The 15411-nt window shown below is 35.8% G+C and overlaps 1 protein-coding gene across 1 annotated transcript in view; it reads right to left on the bottom strand.

Annotated features, from left to right (window-relative positions):
* LOC121294826 (nuclear receptor ROR-alpha A-like) overlaps positions 1–8613 on the bottom strand; it is a 243329-nt gene extending 234716 nt beyond the window's left edge. Inside the window, exon 1 of the mRNA XM_041218935.1 lies at positions 8223–8613. Within this exon, the coding sequence (XP_041074869.1) occupies positions 8223–8376 (154 nt within the window). The 5' untranslated portion in view covers positions 8377–8613. The remainder of the gene's footprint in view (positions 1–8222) is intronic.
* Positions 8614–15411: the final 6798 nt, after the last annotated feature.

Below are 15411 nucleotides of genomic sequence, written 5' to 3'. Positions count from 1 at the left end.
AGATTTGCATGAAAAATGAAAAATCTGGTGCAACTGGGGATTTTTTCACTGCATTGTATTGTCGGTTTCAAAAGCACCTCTGTCATAACTAATTACATTATAAGAAGGGTGATTTTTAATGTGTGCTTTATACATTCAAAATGGTTATATTTACTGTTTTAAGTGTTTTATTAATGTATTAATTAAAGTGTATTTATTAGGTTGCTGGAAGAAAATCACTGTGAAGATCACAAAACATAATTTATTGGACTACCTGGTACTTTTTCCTTTGACTAGTAAACAGAAAGAAATGAATTAAGTAGTGTGCAATAAAATTGAGTATGATATTGAGACTCTGAAGTAAGGGTTTTTAAATTCTGGAATTAACCCTGGCCAGGTTTGAAATCCGGCAGTACGTACTGATCTTTGCAACTAAAACCACTGCATTAGAGAACGCAAATGAATGATACAAGATCCTGGGTGTAATGGTCTTAGCATACCACCATGATACCGTGTCTTTAGCACTTCTTGTATAAAAACACTGGCTCTTAGTGGATGAGAAAGGTTACCAGGTGTTAAGCTTGTCTCGAGAGTGAAATGCAAAGTTAAAACACACAGTTATCAATTTCTGCATAGCTGCTGTACTGTATATTAAACCCTCTTTTACAAATAGAGGTAAGTCTTGTGCAGGTGTAAAATACACATTGTTATATCGAGCAGGGTTGTTTATGGGATCCCAAAGGGCAATGTCTTACTGTAAAAAAGTACTAATTGAACATTCATGCAATATAGCAAGTCTGAAAGTATTTTGCATCACAGTTTCATTTAGTAAACTTCTGCAAATGGGACATGGACTGCAAAGATCTAAGCCCTGACTTTTACCACTGGAGAATTAAGATCAAATATGGATTCTGTCTCAAATTTGATACTTGCTTGCCAACCATATGTGCCTCATGTGAATTTTGATTTAAAAAAAAAAAAAAAGATCCCCTCTGGTTAAAACTTTCAGTGTTTGCTTAAAAGAAGAAACTGATTGGTGCAACATGGCACTGAGATAACCTATTATATATATATATATATATATATATATATATATATATATATATATATATATATATATATATATATATATATATATATATATATATATGGTATTTATATATATATATATATTTAATTAGACATGGTATTTATATATATTAGACAAAAAAGCAGTTGAGACTACTGAATACTGTAGTTGTAAATCAACAAGTTTAAGGTGATCGCAAGGCACGATGTCATTTCTCATTATAACAACCTTGCATAAAGAAGGAAACACATTGAGTGAAATACCTCGCATCACTTGATTTTCAAGGTGTGGTGTCCAAAGCATAATCAAGAAGTACAGAGAAACATTATCTGTAATTGATAAACCCAGGACTGGAAGACCCAAAAAGCTGTCTAACAAGGATGAGCGAGTTGTTAGTTTGAGGTTCCAGTTTATGTTTAGTTAGTGCTGGTAAGTGCTAGGTTTTTGTTTGTTCATTTATTTGTGCATTACTAAAAATAGCATGCAAGTGCCTAAAATTTCAAGTTTCTGTGTCCTGGGTTCTCACTGAGCATTACTTTGCTTTTCAAAATGTTGTATCCACGTTGAATAAGGTGAAGCCAGTCTATCCTACTGCCACACTCTAAATTCACTTCCTGTTAGAATTAAACTTGAACCCAAATAGTCCATAGATACTGTAGGTAGGACCCTAATGGCAGTGAAGTTGTAGTATGGCGAAAACATGTTAAATGCTAATGAGAGGTAAGAGGGGGTTAAATGCCATGTTAATCACCCCATTTTTGGCTTTCTTTGTACCATTTCTATGCTTTGAAATATTTGCGTAGTAGTTTTAGTCCCTATGCATTCCAACTGATTTTTTTTCTCTAAACTCAGATAATGTCTTTGAATGTGTTTATTATTTAAATTCTCGCCTGCCAGGAAGCTTCACTCAAAAATGTGTTCCCCACTGCAGCATTAACCTGTGTTGCTTGGTTCCTTACTAGGATGTGTTCCTGCAGTGTGAACATATGTCACATAGGGTGGTTTAACAGCGGCGAAACAGTTTTATAGCTGTTCTGTGCCTGGGAAGCGTTTTCATTTCATTTCATTTAATGTTTTTTTTTTTTTTTTTTCCAGAAACATTTATGAATTATAAACAACAGACACTAGTACGATCTGAATTTAAAGAGAGACACTAAAAAAGCACCAAAAACACAAAGTAAAACTGCTTTTCATTTTTTTTTAATTCTTAAATTCAGATTAATATTCAATTATTCTTTCACATATTGCACACAATGAAATATCGTGTAAGGAAGGCTCCTCTTTAGCATACAAAACAAAGAGAGATATGCCTTACATAAGGATGTGTTTTTTTTGTTTTGTTTTTGTTTTACATTTATTTCAGCTGTCAGCTAAACATTGCAGTTCAAATTTGGTGGCTTATTTCACAAGTTGTTATTTTTTTGTTGGCACAATAATGTCTGGTGAACACAATATTTGCCTCAGAATTCATTTCAAGAAAAACAATTACACAGGAGGATGGGAACATTCGGAGCAATCACTTAGTGATTCGGAATAGGCCACAATTAGATATGACAGCAATTAAGTTTCAGAATGGCCAACTAGAAATCTAAATTACCCCACAGCTATTGCATTAAACAGTTAGGCTAAGGCCACTGATGAACCCTCAAAATATTGATCTTTTAACCTATATACACTTGGACTAGTAGGGGTCCAATAAACAGCAGATGTCAGTGACAGAAAAAAGAAGTTTGGGGCATTAAAAATCCCTCCAAATAAAGCTGGAAACGCCCAATGGAATAAGATGAAATAAAAAGCAGTCCCACTGCAGAACCTCTCAGTGCAGAGCTTCTGTTCAAGAAAGCTGTGCATTCGAAGCAGATCCAAACAGACTTCCACAGGGCCTAATCTGACAGTCGCACATAGACCTGAGGCCACAACTTGGCTATGAAATATACAGTGGAATGGTGCACAGTGCGTGAAATCCACAGTAACGATAGATTGTGTAGCTAACGTGTGGTTTGTGAATGTCTCTAATATTTGTGTGCAATGCACAACAATAGGAAAAACACATACTGCAGAACTAGTATTTTCTCCAAAGGTGCACAGAAAAGGCACAAAGGACACATGACTTCCATCATGCTACACAACAAACTAAATCGGTTGAAGAAGGAAAAAGTACAGTACATGCCACAGGGGAAATATGGCAATGGGATACTGTGTTTATGTTTAGAGATGAAAAGAAGTGTTCTGTGCATACGACGTAGCTTTGGCATCACCGTATTCCAAAAGGCATTTTAAACACACATGCACATGGTGTGCAGCTGTGTCATTTGTCTTGTGTCCTTCTCACTGCTGATGAAACCAAAGCTACAGGCAACAACATGGTTAAATGGTTTCCCCCTGTGACAGGGATCTGATGGGTCTCTGTTCAGTTTCTTGTAGAAAGGTGTCACCGTCCAGACCACTATAAGTAGAGTCTTTGCCAGAGATCTGTAGATGGGTAAGGACACTAGATTCCCTGGAACTCCTTTTCGTGATTTCTCCAGGGCATCATCCTGCGGTATACTATCGCTGCAGTACTCATGCTGCCCCTGGCTCTTTGAATGAATTTGCATAAGCATGGAGTGCAGCCAGATTCTACTAGGGACGAACTATTAATAACCTATTTAAGCATGTATTCTAAGTGAACACATTTTATAATATCCTACCCGATCTCCCCCAATCAATGCAGGTGTCACTTTCACATGAATGGATCAAACAAATAAAAAAACAACTTTTGATTATACATGAACATACCATCGGATGCAGTATGCACATCTTCTTGAGGCAAAGTACAACTACAGAAGCACCTAAAGTAATTGTCATGAATAGGGTAGTACCTGTTACAGGACAAGGAAATATGCACCGAAGTGGGCCTCTGCCTTGTTTAGGTTGGTATTTTCCCTCCATGACCTGCAGTTCCAATCTTCCAGGTGACTGCAGCCCGTCCTCTCCAGTTTCTGGAGAAAACATAATCCCTGCTATTTGAGAACGTCACAGTCAGGTACATTGCCGGTGAAGAAACTTGCAAGTACACTGTGCCAGCTCTAGGTTTTCAGAGGCTTTGTGCAAAACTTTGTTTGAGGTCTCAGCTCCCCCCATCCATCTTCTGTCACTGCAGCATAAACACGTCCACATTTGAGACCCACCGAGGTCCTAGTAAATACAGCTTGTGGTGGTAAAAGTCCACTTAAGTTGTCAATAATGGCAGAGATTGCTGTGTGATTTTCAGAAAGGCAGCTCTGCCAACAATACGTTTCCCTAGGTTGAGTGCTCATATGAGGGTCTTAAAGATACATTATAATTTTTTTTTTTAATTAAAATCATACTGTACAACAGAACACTACTTTACAAAAAGTAATGGGGCAGTATGTATGCACTAACATTCAAATCCTGTCCTAATTCTTAATATAAAGTGAATGTGGTACCATCACTTTGATTTAATCCAGGCCCCAAACATTAATGACAAATGTCTAGGAGCCTGTCCACCAATCTGCTACAATGACAATGTCTTTTTTCCCCACTAGGGTTAGGCAAATCACAACTCTGGCATCATAATCCCCCCTTTCTGGTGTTATTATTTACCTTGGATTCTAAATAGTTTTGTATTCAGTATTAATTAAAGCAGCTTGTGGTCAGCATTGTAAATCACACTAGAATGTAAGGATTTCAATACACTGCAGGCACAGTCAAATCAAACATTGGTATAACAATTCGATATACAAATAAAACAAAAGGGAAAAAATATTGTGTTCAGGACTCTGGTCTATATGGTACATGTAGGAGCTTTGCAAATGTAAATCATTTACAAAATCCATCATCACACAGCTGTACATGCACAGGTAAGGAAATTAGCATAAACAGGGTACAGCAGCCCTGACCAAGTGTGCAGCTGCTCAGTTAAGCCAATAATTGCAAGACTCTTCCTTGGTCTCTGCAGAGGGCTTCCACTTACATAAGACAAGCATTAACATTGATTTGTTTCAAAACTCACGTCTCGCGAACTGGAAGACGCTGCAATATGAAAATAATACCCTTTCTTTTTCTCACTAATGACTTCCACAGACTTTGCTTGCCTTCAAAACTCAGCTCCCTCTGCATCATGTGCTGAAGTAAGCCTTTTATTAAATAACATTACAGCGCAGCGTGTCAAGCCAGCAAAGTCAGAAGAGCTCCTCGTTGATTCAGTTCTAACAAATACCTGTCAGTATTTTGTCGTTAACATCTAATTACAACTGGGTTGCATGTGATTCCTGCATTTAAACTTGAAAAGAGCTTTGGACAGACTTTAAAGTCATAAGTGTAAAAAGCTGTCAGGATTTCAACAATGAAAAGAAAATGTACAGGTACGTTATTTAAACAGTTGTAGCAACACGTCAGTAAGGGTAACGCTATATTTTTCGGAACCCCGCTACTTACTCTTTAAATATTTGAATAAATTAAATAAACAATACTTCCTACACCAACAAATCAATCAGGGCGATCAGTGTAAATGGAGCTTGACTTTCAATGCTTTGCACCTTAGAAACCACCATGACAGCAACAGGGCAAACCAATGTAATAACACCCTTTGCAGTTACATAACAGCTAAGAGACAGGTGACTTTGGGGCTGATTGTAGAGCTGTCAAAAGACACAGTCATGACTTCTTGCTATAGAACAATCCTGTTAACAGGATAAAGGGTTCCATCATGACCAATTCTCAAACACACACAATGATGCAGAAACACCATCAATGCAAAATATCAACCAGATGAGAATCTATATTTGGTATACACCCACCTGGGGCAATCAAGCAGAGGACAAAAAAAATTCTTGGCACCCCCTCTCACAAAGGTATGCACAGAATCTCCAAAAATGTTACAAGAAGCATCTAGCTGCATCTCCAGTTCAATAATATTTTGGCTATTATTTTGGTGAGGCATTTTTGACAGAAATCTACATCTTATTATCATTTATTTCCAGGTTTAGGGAAGCATAAAATGAATAACTACAGATCAAAGGTAAAGAATTTTTGGGGCTGCTCGGTACAGCTTATAAAGTCTACGAATACAATCAGCTACCTAGCAGTGGTACAGATGGAATAACAAGTAAAGCTACCAGCCTTGACACTGAAAAACACAACTAACTAATCCCATTAATTTATAAGAAATGATGGCTTGTACAGACATGGAAATAAGCACAATGTAAAATGTGCATGAATAACACATGAACTGGGTTACAATATAAAAAAGGTAACTAAGCATGCACACTTATTTGTAATATGCCACACATTTGTAATATATCACATATTTTCTACCAATGTCCTGCAGGAATTTCACATATGCCAGAAATGCAAAGTGTGGTTTATCAGATTAATTATTTAATCTAGCCAGTGGTAGACTGGATTACGACCAATGACATAATTAAAATTGCAGTAACTAACAATGCATGTCTCCTAGGCTACTTTATATCTTTAAAATGTGTAAACCATCAGAAAAGGACCTATTTAAAGGACAGTGGTATTTAGATCAAGCAATGTTTACAATATTACTACTTTACTTTGCATACTAGTGGCACCTTAAAGTAAAATTACATATTAACAAATAAATCAGTGTTTTAAATATATATATATATATATATATATATATATATATATATATATATATATATATATATATATATATATATATATATATATATATAGGGAGTGACAACGATAATTAATTTTAAAAACGTTCTTTTTTCAGTCAGTATGTGTTACATAATCACGTGAATGCGTACTTGTTCTGTCTCTTTTTCTTGCAATTTAATCCCAGTGAAATGGGGAAAATAATGTGGGTCACCAGGTTAGGAGTGTCAACCCGGTGAGATCAACGTAAAATCTACGGCATGTAATGCCTTCACCTGCACATACTTGTATTACATAAACCCTGGCTGCATTTTCTGGGAACCACCACTAAGTTAGCAAGCGAAACAATGTTTACTTTCTACAGCAACCAATCAATGAACACGCGAGAAATTAATACTCTTCACAGTCTAGTGCAAAAGCAAATCAGTAGATGCATTTATCATCGTCGTTTGATACGATACTTGCAGCAATTATCTCTGTGTAAACGGTAAAAGATTGACTTGCCCCTCTGTTTAGGGCTAACCTCTTACATAACCACCTTACATCAAGCCCAACGTACAGTATCAGAGTCTGATTATAAGACCCTTCTGGTGAAATGTGTAAGAAAAAAAAGGCGACTGTACAACGCCAGTATGCGGGGCGCTTATTAGGTTTCTCTGGTAAAGATGCAGATGTGCGGTTTTGACCACGTTGTTTTAAGTTTAATGGTATATATTTTCCCCTCTACTTGCATTACGTGTATCGAGGCTGCCTGTAGGGGGTGTGGCTATATACTGTAAAACACAGCCAGCACACGATCAGCCATATTTCTGTCTCAAAAAATCTAACAAATATTCAGAAATGTAAATCCTAACACCTGGAATTATATAAATAAATGACAACAAAATCCAACTGACCGTTGTTTATCGGTTGTCATTTTGGTGAATTTAACCTAGAGGCAATGGTTACAATTATGCATTATACTTAATACACTTAATCAGTCGACTACTCACCTTTCAACATCACATTAAAAAAAAAAAAAAAATCTATTGCCATAAAACAGATGCCGCACGATTTTCAAAAGTTTAACCCTATTTAGCCTTGGGAATTACTTTTGTTTAAAACATGAATAATACAAAACATCTACAGCAAGTTTAACTTGAACATATAAGGATACTTCACGACTATGCTAAACATCTCTCGACTGTTTTGCTAGCTAAAATGTATTAAATGTAATAATTATTTAAGCCTGCAGGATACATATATGCTAACCACAGTGGTGCTTTGCTTTACAGCTGTCAATTACCTATTTGAGTGCACCGATCCGCACACAATAAGTAAGTGCCTGAAATGAAACACTAAAACTTTTAAAGTTTTGTCCTCTTGCAATTAATACCTCGGTGGACTTCAATATGTGCAATCACAGTCTTCATACTGCTGTAAATACAATTTTACAAAAAGCATATCGATGGTATCCCGTGTGCATATGTAAAAGTTTACAGCTATCATTTCCCAACAGCTCCGTTTTATATTAGACAGACACCCAGAAACAGTTGCTTCTTACCTCTGTTGGTACTCGAGCAGCTCTGCCTTCGAACGGGGACTGGATGTTCAGCTTTTCGGAGAGTCTCCAGGTTTACCGGGGTGTCCCTGAGCGGGGTAGCCGGCTCTGAGGCGTTGTTGCCTGGATCGCTTGTTGGATCTGGAGTAGACTCCATGTTTTATTATTATTTTGTATTTTTATTTTTTTTTTGTAAATTGTCTGTGAATGACGAGCTATAGTATGAGACTCCCTCTATCTAATTTTCAGTAGAACTATGAAATGTGAATGTGCCGTCTTGATAGATGTGGGTGTGTAGGGTCGGTTGTCCACAAGTAGCGCTGGTGAGAAACTCCTGTACACTACTCCTGTCTGTGAAATTACCCACAGCACTGAAAGGAAAGGCTGTCTATAGCAGAGAGAATAGATGGGAAGCCGATGACAGTGTTAATATGAAATATGACATGCCTTAATGAAGGAGCATGCCACAGAATGGATTCACATATACTTACCAAATCCCATAATTTCCGATACAGTATATCATCAAAGGCTGACCAACTAGTTGTTGTAATTTTTTTTTGTTTGTTTTGCTTTTTTTTTTTTTTTTTTTTTCGTTTGCTGGGGATTTTAAACATGAACATTTAAATTGTGTTAATGATCAGAAGATGGTATGTCGGACAGGTGTATATCTATATGCCGCCATTTCAAATGCTCGCTATAGAACTGTATATTTTTAATTGACATTCAGATCCACAAAGCATAAGGGCTGGACATTTACTTAAAATATACATTTTTAAAAGTACAATTTGAAGTTCCCAAAATTGTGACCTTCGTCTATAAGGACACCTGTTCACAAATGTATTTGTTTGCTGAAATGTGTCAATATTGGGCCATGAGGTATTTAAATACTGGACTGGAATTATTGAAATGGCACTATAACAAGCTGAAAGGACATTTGTGATGCAAGCGCATTAACAAATAATTTAAATTGCATTTAAACCATACATGGTTTCTAAATAAGCACAATATGATCGTATGCATAGCCAGATAATATGTAACTCGTGGAAGGAACGATAATTTAAATACAGTATTATTTAAAAAAAAAAAAAAAAAAAAAACTATAATTTCTATGAAAAATAGCATTTGTAGTAAATAACCAAGTCGGCTACCATATCTACCAGTTCAGATTAATGTTTAAAAAGACACAGGAGTCTAGTGTGACCCCTGCCTGGTCTATATGTAGGCGTTTCATGTGGAATGTAATCAGTATGACAAAAACATCAGCTTGAAAAGAAGAGATTCCCATTATTTATTGGTTGTAGCAAAGCTGGCAGATGCTGCTCACAATGGCAGGTTGCTGCAGGTAGCAGCATGGGCAGGTTTTATTAGTTTGCAAAGTGGCAAGAAAGCTTCCACAAGGGTAGAAAAAAACAAACAAACAGCAAAGCAAAAACAAGTCTCACACCCTACTAAAACGGGTTATGAATATCACAGGAGAAGGTAGTATTGGTATTGTGTTTTCAAAATACATCTGCCAGTGTTTTTCCTCAGTAGATTAAGCTGGTCTGAAAGCTGATTGACTCTGGCAGCTGATCAACTGCAGCAGAGCCCGTCCTTGGAAGTCTGGAGCGAGAAACTTTGTAAGGGACGCTGAAGTGTTAAATAGTAGTGAATGTCTTTTCGTTGGGGTTCGGTTTCGAATCCGTGCGGTCTGTTTGTTGCTAACTTTCTAAATTCAAACCCTACAGACAGGTTTAGGTTTCACAGCCTGGTTGCGTAACAGACTGGCCTGTTGCATGTGATTACCGTGACCCATTGGTGTTTTAACCGAATCTCCGCCCCCTACGGCCGGCACGTGGATAGAAGCATGGCTCTGTTGTTGCATACATTTACTAACACACACACACACACTCTGTTGCTTTGGCGTGAATCTAAAAGTAAACCTGGTACTCGAATGAGGAGCATGTATTTAAATAAAAGGACAACGCCTATTTTTTCTTTACACACGTTTTAATTGCACAGTACTTAAGCCTTTTTTGATTAGGTGTTGATCATTTAAACCCATTTAACCAATGTATTGTTATTATTATTATTATTATTATTATTATTATTATTATTATTATTATTATTATTATGCATTTGTTTTATGAAAAATAAAAGCTGTATGTATTTTGTTTCTCTTGTTGCATATTTGGCGGAAGTGGGTGCACAGAGCAAACTGATTACCATCACTTATAAGGACCTCCACCTGTGTCTTTGGAGGTTGTAAACTGGGTAGGTGGAAGCACGCGGTGCTGTGCCATCAAGCAGGGAATTCTGAATGTTGTACTGCAGCGCTGTGTTGGCATAGTTGGGGTGGATATTCTTACTCAGACTTCAGTATGTATTGTAGCGTGCACAGGTGTAGGCAGCAGCAGGGCTGGTAAGTGACGTAATCACACACAGAGACATGAGCCCAATATACGTTCCTTGCAAAGGAGCAGGTGTAGCATGAGTACGGCAAGCCAGGTTATCCAAATTAGCCTATTCAAATTGTCTTCCTGTCCTGTTTGAGATATCTCAAATTGAATTTGAAATATCACAGATTGACTTCCTGTCCTGTTTGAGATATCTCAAATTGACTTCCTGCCTAGTTTGAGATATCTCAAATTGACTTCCTGTGAAACTGCTTTATGTTTTGAATGGACTTCAGGCCCCTTTCGAGATGTCTCAAACTAGACAGGAAGTCAGTTCGAGATATCTCAAATTCAATTTAATTAATTTGAGATATCTCATTTAAAGCTCCATTTTGAGATAAATGTAACTGGAGCTTTAAATGAGATATCACAAAGGCATTTTGAGAAATCTCAACTTCAATTCGAGATCTCAAATTAACCCTGATTTCAAGATATCTCAAATTCAATTTGAGATATCTCGAATTGACTTCCAGTCCAGTTTGAGATATCAATATGGCCAGCAGACATTTTTGTTGCCTTTTCCCACCTCAACCATATTGAAAGTAAGTGTTTCATGACCCCCAGGAATGCCTAATCTGTGGATAATTTATTAATCCATTGTTTTTACACAAACATCAGAAAAAGTCTGGAAGAGTATTTTAAATGTCTGTGGTCAGTTTTGTGTGCTGTGTCAGAAGTCAGGTGCAGGAATTCTGAGATCTACCTATCCATATAATAAATGTCTGTTGTATGGAGTATTTGAAATGCATTTGGTATAATACCATCTATGATACATGATATATGTTAATGTTTTATTACTTAGATTTCTTAAACTCGTAAAAGTTTTGTTTTAACCGTGCCAGCATGGGTTAACAATATTTACCCCCCTCTACAATACGTCACACTATATATTAATCATGTTAAGCCTTTGGTTTGATTTAAAACACTTTACCCCTTTTTCCATGTTAAACAAAATGAATTTTTAAAAGGCTAATGTGATTATTATTTAGTACAAAAAAAAGTTAATTTTGTTGGATTTAATACCATTGCCTTCTCTTACAAATAGTTCAGGTAATCACAGATTTTGAGTTTGTATGAACAAACAAAACACATTGTAATTATGCTCTAATTATTCTGATTAGTAGCTGGGTTGTTTTTATTTTATTTTTTTATTTTCGGGGGGGTGGGGGGGGGGGCAGGTGCAAGACCCCATGCCCCAGGCCCCAGGCCCCAAATCTTTTCTACAGCTAGTGCCAAATACAGTGAAAATAGCTATTTTGATAAATAACTAAGGTGGAATACAGCATTGTGGAGCAGTTTAAGTGCAAATACCGATAAAATAGGGTCCCATTGCAGTAGAGTTGTGAAGTTTACATAAGCTGCACATTCATGCATATACATTTCATCAGTTAAGAGATTACACCATGCAAAATATTTCACCGTTGTTTATTATACAGGCAGTTCTTCAGCTTGCAGTATTTGGGGGGGGGGGGGGGGGGTAAAAACAAAAACACAAAATTAATTAAATGACCCCTCTTCCACATCTTAATAATGTAACGGTTAACTTAAGAAATTGCAGCAGGCACAGGTGTCGTTGTCCATCCATCAGTAGTCTAAAGCACCTTTGACCATTGTTCCATAGTCCAATTTCTGTGTTCTTGTGTATATTTTAGCATTTTAGTCTTTTCCCACTTTCTTAACAGGGGTATTCTTACTTCAACACATCCTTTAAGTCTTGATTTCAAGAGTAATATTTGTACCACTGATGGATGGACACATGTGCCAGTTCTGTTGTCAATTCAATGCTTGTCTTCTTTCTATTCCTTTATCTTTAAGATATTATTTTCAAGTATTACTCATCTTTGTTAGACAGCTTTTTGGGTCTTCCATTCCTGGGTTTGTCAATTACAGATGATGTTTATCTGTACTTGTTAATTATGCTTCGGGTACAACACCTTAAAAATAGAGTAATGCAAGCTATTTCACTCAATGTGTTTCCTTCTTTATGCAAGTCAAGGTTGCTATAATTGCTGAAAACGCTAGTGGAGGCTTTGAGTAAATTGTTGATGCCGGAATTACTGAACCTAACCTACAATAATTATCAGTAGCAGTATGCAACAATAAGTGTGACTTATAGTGTACATGTGCCTCCCTATCTATATCAATGAATTTGGATTGTCTCAAAGAATGTGCAGTGTATATATATATATATATATATATATATATATATAATATATATATATATATATATATATATATATATATTAGCTCAAAGAGCCAGCTGCCCAACGTTTCGATATGTTGTACATATCTTTCTCAAGGGAGCCTGTGTTTGAATCAAAACATTGGAGGTATTTATAGGTGTTTAACGGCATGACAACTACTTGTTATTGTTTATATTCAAATCCATGATTTATTCTTACATGATGTAATGGCGTTCTATATATTGTGATGTAATGTTTACTTCTATCTTTAAATCTGTATTAATTCTAATTAACATTATTTTATATAAACTTATATTTGTATTATTGTGCAATTCTGGCTCTGAAGATGAGTCTTGATTTGGCCTCCCCAGCCCATCAGCATGCATAACTTTTGAATGAATTTTGTTTATTTATTTATTTAAATGTTATATATTTATTGGACTTAATTAGTTCATTCTTTTCTGTTGAGTCCAGCTGGCATAATCATATTCAGTCTATTTATCCATTTACTTTCTTTCATTCTTCTATATGTCGCATTGTCTAATTTTAGCTGTTTTAATACTACAAACTTTACATCATTTATGTCATGTCCTTGACTGGTGAAGTGCTCTACTATTGGTTCATTATTTCTTTATTTTTTATTTCTAATTAATGAAAGTGGTTTTGAATTATTTTATATAAAGTTATTCTAGTCTCTCCAATATATTTTATTTCATCACATTTTTTACATAAACAACATTGCTATTTTTACAGTAGGTATTCATTTTTAGTGGATATGTGGTGTTCTTATGTTTAATTATATTTTTACTTTTGTCCATGTATTTACACACTCTACATGTACCAGTGCAAGTGTTTGTAGAACCTATTCTGTTCATTATTCTTTTGTGTTCACTGTGAACTAAAATATCACCTAAATTAGCTTCTCTTTTGAATGCGACAACTGGGGCCTTAAGACATACTTTTAAATTTTTTTTTTTTTCAGAATTATGTAGAATCCGCAAGTGTTTAACAAGCTTAGAAATATTAAGCAAAAGTTCAGAGTAATCATTACTAATGGGACTCTTTTGACCTTTTTATCTCTATTTTTATAATGTAGTAGATCGTCTCTTTTTAGTTTATCCACTTTTCTTAACTCTGTCTCTATAATTCTTTCTTTGCATCCTCTTTTTTAAAATTTGTTTTTAATACATATCTTTGTTTTACATATCACTTTCTTTAGAGCATATTCTTCGTATTCTTATTCCTAGCCCCTTTGGGATTGCCCTTTTAGTGTGTTTTGGATATGCAGAGGACATGTGTAAATACCGGTACATGTCTGTAGGTTTACAGAAGAGGTCAGTCTCAATTGAACCTTCTTCAAGTTCTACTATGGTATCTAAAAATTCTATTTCTTTTCTTGTCCATCGAAGGTCCACCTTAATATCACTGTATATTTAATTTGCCATTTTATGAAATTGGAAAAGAGATTCTTCTCCATGTGTCCAAACCCTCAAAATATCATCTACAAACCAAATGTATTGTAAAAGTTCTCTTTCTGAATTAAGCTCTAAGTAATTGTTCTTCCCATTTCCCTATATATGTACTGGCAATTTAGATCCTGTTGCTGTGCCATTGTTTTGTTTGTAATTCTTATCAACAAATGTAAAATAACTGTTTTCTAAAACTACGTTGATCATGTTCAGCACCTCTGCTGTGGGTATTGATTTATCTAGTCTATTACCTAGTGCTTTGTGGCAAGCTTCTAAAATTTCTTTACGAGGGACACTTGGGTACAAGGATTTTACATCCACGCAAAATAAAATTGTATTCTCTGGAAGGTTGTGCTTTAGTGAGTCAAGTCTTTTTAAAAATGATGGTGTATCCTTAACATAGCTTGATAATTTCTCAACGTGACCAAAGTTGTTTTTATGCTATTTCAGCTATTAGGTGTGTTTATCAATCGTGCTGACTCGTTCGCACAGGGTGATTTTCTTTGTGCATTTTAGGATTTCCTCTTGATATAATCTATAGAAAAAATGAGGTTGAGCAGGTTTGTAATTATTAACCCTTATTGTGCCACTTTCTGAAGTGTATATCAACCTCTAGTGTATGACTGAGGAATTCCAGAGGTAAACGATATGGGTCATAATCATAACACCAACACCTACTCCAGATTTGTCAAGTTTTAGGCTGGGTTTAGTTAACCTCATCCCACATTTAGTATATTGCTGCTTTGCCAGATTATAGTGGATTTTTAGATTAAACACAAGCAGTGTTAATTCGATTTTATAAACAGGCTTACCTTTAGAAATTCTTTTCTATGTACCTCCCTTCTGATTTTTATTGCCAGACTGAAATGCTCGGCAATGACTTCATCAGTGCATTTATGCATGTAATTAGTTCAGACAACATGTTTTCATGTTATCTTTTGTGTGCAATCTTGCGTGAAGGCACAGATGTCACCCTGCGTTAAATACAAATATACAACCTTAATGTGATGAGATTCACAACCAATGGCATGCTCCAAAATACTGTGCTTTAAATTTTTGGTTGGTTGGGGAAGAAAAATGTTATTTGCTGGTATTAATTGCATTA

Source organism: Polyodon spathula, chromosome 19 (assembly GCF_017654505.1).
Source record: "Polyodon spathula isolate WHYD16114869_AA chromosome 19, ASM1765450v1, whole genome shotgun sequence".
Classification (NCBI taxonomy): Eukaryota; Metazoa; Chordata; class Actinopteri; order Acipenseriformes; family Polyodontidae; genus Polyodon; species Polyodon spathula.
Note: the sequence above shows the minus strand (reverse complement) of the source record. Positions and strands in the feature narration are given on the sequence as shown.